Raw genomic sequence first — 5,022 nt, forward strand, 5'->3', positions numbered from 1 at the left:
AAAAACTTTTTTTTCTAAAATTCATTTTTAACCACACATTTCATTGAACACGTAATTTTATCCAACATTTCAACCCCTACATTTTATCAAATTGTATTAAAATATACTAAAAAATTAATTTATATCTAAACCAAATAGTGGTTAGATAAATTTTTACACATGACCGTTCCTCAAATTTCTCAAGCGAACATGAATAATAATGTTATTTAACACCAGTGATGCTAGAACACCATTTTAGATGACCACACTTGATAAAGTCTAATTAAATGGATAATTTGACTTTGCATTTTATGAATATATCATTTGTTGCTTTCTAGTTGCCACTTAAATTGGTGCTAAACACGTTTGGTGCTAAGTGCATTTAACAGCTACAAAACCAACAAGTGAAAACAAATAGTCACTTGGGCAGACGACATAGTAAACTCAACACTCGCGCGCTTCACGACAACATATTCCTTAATAAATTACAACGAAATGAGAACTAATTCAGAGTCGGGCTTTGAGACAAATGGGAAAAGGCACAGAGGGAGAGTTTCGGAATGTTACCATCCACAACCTACGTTAAGCAAATCCTCACTTTCTCGAACAAAATTGCGACTGCTTATTCCAGTTTTATCCTGTCAACATCTGACATAACCCCTTCGAGCTGCAGAGCAGTGTCGAGAAAGGAAACTGAATATAAACATATGCATAATACATATTGATATAAGGAAAACGTTAAATTCGAGGCATACCTTGACAATTTGACGCAAAAAGTAATCTCCATATCGTTTTGCCGGCTTGGATTCTATAACGCGAATCATGTCCTAAATTCAAAAAACAGAACTGGATTAAATCGTCAAACTTTTTGTGCCTTATGAACTTTATTCCCTAGTAGGCCTTCAATTACCATGCAGGATATATACGCAACTGATATCCGATCCTCATGTTTAAAATACATACTTGTATGCACACGTGCATGCGCGCGCGCACCCACACACATCAGAGAGAGAGAGAGAGAGAGAGAGAGAGGCGTTACTCCAGTTTAATTCGTGCCAAGAAAGAAGTGGTAGGGGAAATAACAGGTAAAAATCCCAGGAAAAGATTCTAATATGGGATCTCTATATTCAAATTGGTAGATCACATAAAAGTACGAGCTCCAGTACCCACAATCTAAGTTTTCAATGGTGAGACGAAGTTAAATGTATCAGCAATGCTCAAACAAGAACCAAAAAAATCGTAAGCGATCGATATATTTTCTCCACTTTATTGTAAGGCATAGAAAAAAATAAAAATTTCTTAGTGAGAATAAAGAAGCCAGTGTAAGACAAATGTTAATCAACACTTACATCATCAATGTAGAAATTCACATCAGCATTGGAGGTGATCTTTCCATCAGAATCTACTGCATGTGTTTTGTGTTTGTATGTCATCAATATTGTCCTGTAGAGAGGCCAGTAAACCAGTTAAGAAGTCATGCATATGACAAACAAGAAAGTTGGGCCTGACGTCGGAATAAATCCTCATGACATACGACCTGCATGGTCCATGACAATGTCAAAGCTGATATGCAGCAAGGGTAATGGGACAAAAACTACTTGATTTCAGAATTTCACCCCAATGCCAATTATATTTTTGCTTCATATTATCATCCAGAATGAGCAGCAAGCAACAAGAACGAAATACATTAGCAAACAGTAATCAACAGGTACCATGTCAGTAAATACCCATCTTTCAGGTCATACACAGAATGTAATTAGTGAGATTCCAAGCAGCAACCAATTTTAATTTTATTTATTCTATCTCAGTGAAATGAAAGAAACAACAGTTAGATTATATGAATATACTCGGTTCAAAATTAAATCAATTTATTCTACTTCAAAGTGAAACGAAATGAAAAACAGTTTGATCATGTGAACAATGCTTCGTGTTATTAAGTCCAAAATAGGGAATAAAGGTGAAGTTTGGATTTCTTTCCCTAGGAATACGTGCTTCTGAGCTCAATATGCCACTGACAAAACAAAAAACATACCAACATATGTTTCATAATAACTTCTATCCAGCAGGTATCTTCAAACAGAACGAGAAAAAAAAATCAATGATTAAACAATACGATGCCTTCGGAAAATTTATGTTACAAAGCAAAGCAACAGCAATAAGACTTGTTGTCATAGATGAAAACTTCCAAAAGCCAGGCAATTGATGATCGCTTGAAATCAAGAAATCTTACTAAAGTTTACAATGAATCACGTTTTCACAAACTAAGAAAATATTGGCAAGTCAGCATGAGTAAACACATTATGTATAAAGTAAGATGAGCTAAATTCACCTTCACAAAAATAAAGCAACATACCTCCGCAGCATAAGGCTGGCAAACCCATAATGATATATGGTAGTAATGTGGCTTCCAATAACGCTGAAGTACACACCTTGTTGACTTATGTCAATTGGTAGTAAGCACTTCAATCCAGTGTGATAATCGCCCAACAAACAATGAACTCTAAGCAACCCTATCATGCTAAAATACCCCAAGACCTTCAAGACATTACTTCCACCATTATAATCATATCCATCTGTAGCAGTAAACTGTACAAGGCCTTCCTTCTCCTGCTCCAGAATTTGAATGATGGTAGATTTCTCCACAAGTGCTTGCAAGAAATTGAGAACGCCATAAACATTCCAAGCCTGTAAAAGAAAAATGTACACGTACAATTCAATCTTCAAATGATTAGTTGTAGAAATGAAATGTATGGATGATGCAACCAAGTAAACCACAACTGCCGGTAGAACTGGAGAAAGAAGGAAGAAGCGGATGTGCATATAGAAGCCGTAATAATAATATCAACAGCGCTATAGATGATAGGAATGGTATTTGACAACAACGACAGACAAAAACAACTGATAAAAAAATAATTCACAAGATTTCCCAATAAAAATATCAATATTTTTTAAGCCTTGAAAAAGAGGACAGCAGCTCATTTCCCTCCTGCGTTTTTCTCACCCAACCGAAAAACCAAACATACTGACACACAGACAAATTCAAAGTTGTTACAATTATCACAAAAAGCTCTACCACTCAAACCAAGTATCAAAACCAGGTACAACCAAGGGAAGAAAACATATACAAAATAACAACTGAGAAAATGTGAATATAAACTTACAATTAATAAAAAAAAGCATCCATATTAGGGACATACCTGATCATACTGCCTCAGGAGAGCAATCTCCTGCTCTGTCTTGCTCTTCATCTTGGCACGGTACTGGCAGAATGACTGGAACTGGTAAACAAATTCATCCACCATGTCCCACAACCATTGGTTTGGCAATTGCATATTGACCACCCCATGCAACACAACCTAACATCATTAAGAAATAAGTATCACTCATATGAACATTCATCCATACAAACTAACAGGAAAATCATTACTCAGAAGGCCACCAAATAAAAACACAAGCAACTGATCCTCAGTTCAATGGAATTGTGTACACCATATGCATCAACACAAATACGTGCACTGGAACGCATTGTTACTTGAACCAAATCGGTTAACTTCGAACATTTCCTTTTCCAATTGAAATCCCCTCAGTGTGAGACATTGTTTCCTTTCGGGAATATGAAGTCTTAGTTCTTCAATTGACCTTCTAATGGCAGCTTAGCCAGTTGCTTTAGCAAGCTTCTGAGCATGAACCCTAGATACATGCCATTAGTTATGCTCAAGCATGGGATAACATGGCTAGATCAATCATCCCCTATTTCAAATTTTGTTGAATAAGTATATTCATCAATAAACAGGCTGCAGTCCAAGATGCATTTCCTTTTTCATAGAGACAGATATTAACTGATATGTAACTGTAAGATCTATAAAGTTACTCGCATCATCCCAAAATTGAATTCCCTATTCTCCACGTTATAATATTCCCATAAATATCCATCGTTCATAAATTTTTATTTAAATACACTGCACACCCAAATTCAGTTGGGAATCTTCTTATGAGCTATACAACACAAAAACACACAATAGAACTCCAACTAAAATTACCTTGTGCTGCAAAACCTGTAACTTCCACCTCATTTTCACTATTCAAATGCGATGGACCAGCGTTTTATCACAATTATCAAATCATATTTTGCGGTTGTTCCAAAATTCATATTGCAGTGAAAAAATAAATCATTTTAACTTATGAATAGTAGCATCCATTAAAACATTATATTAAAAAATAAATCCCTTAACGCATGAAAAAATAAATCCTTTAACTCATGAGTACGAGCATCCATTAAAACATTACATCGCTTGGATTTCCACTACACTCCACCTGTCACTCAATTTCATGTAAAGTATAATTAAAATTTAAAATATTTTACACTCTTATTACTTATTAACTTCAACGTGCATATACAATAATGTCCTCTTGGTTTCTAATATAAATTTTCATTCTCACTAAATCTCTTGCTCCACTCCCACTCCCTTATGACGCTTATGGACTTCATAACGCGCACAAAGCAGGCAATTATGGAATTTAATATATAAATATCCAAATTAAAAAAAAAATGAAGCACGAAATAATCATTTGACCTGGAATAGACTGCAGTAATTATCCCACGAATCAATCCGCTGTTTGAGCGTAGGCGAATGCCTCGCATACAGATGGCGGAACCACATTTCCCGATAGAGCAAGCAAAACACATGATCATTATCCACATACGGTGCCACTGCATCGACCGAGGGCCATGGGGAGTCCTTGAAAAACCGGTCACTGATGCTCTGAAATGAGGTTTCGTACATTTGGTGAATCTCGTACACGTTCTTCTCCCTTATGTGCCGATAAATGTGGACCACAAACGATCTCACGGAGTCAGGTACATAATTCGGGTCGTACCCGGCCGCGGCAGATTCCGCTTCGGGTTTCTGTTGTTGGGAGCCATAGTCGAACGACGCCGTACCGGCCATTGTGGCGATGTGGTTAGTTTCAGTCGGAGGACGAATTTCTCTCTCAAGGGTTTTGCAGATAACAGTGAGAGGGAGACAGGAAGAGAGTGGCTTG

General features: G+C 36.5%; 1 protein-coding gene across 1 annotated transcript; it reads right to left on the reverse strand.

Moving 5' to 3' along the window:
- Positions 1–254: 254 nt before the first annotated feature.
- LOC111376218 (eukaryotic translation initiation factor 3 subunit L-like) lies at positions 255–5,022 on the reverse strand. The gene is made up of 8 exons (XM_022999171.1): positions 4,554–5,022; positions 3,177–3,335; positions 2,315–2,664; positions 2,093–2,188; positions 1,882–1,990; positions 1,329–1,445; positions 735–806; positions 255–646 (listed from the first exon to the last, which is right to left on the reverse strand). The coding sequence occupies exons 1-8, from the start codon at positions 4,926–4,928 to the stop codon at positions 602–604; spliced, it is 1,323 nt and encodes a 440-aa protein (XP_022854939.1). The 5' UTR covers positions 4,929–5,022; the 3' UTR covers positions 255–601.

The sequence above is a fragment of the Olea europaea genome, unplaced genomic scaffold (assembly GCF_002742605.1).
Source record: "Olea europaea var. sylvestris unplaced genomic scaffold, O_europaea_v1 scaffold1471, whole genome shotgun sequence".
Lineage (NCBI taxonomy): Eukaryota > Viridiplantae > Streptophyta > Magnoliopsida > Lamiales > Oleaceae > Olea > Olea europaea.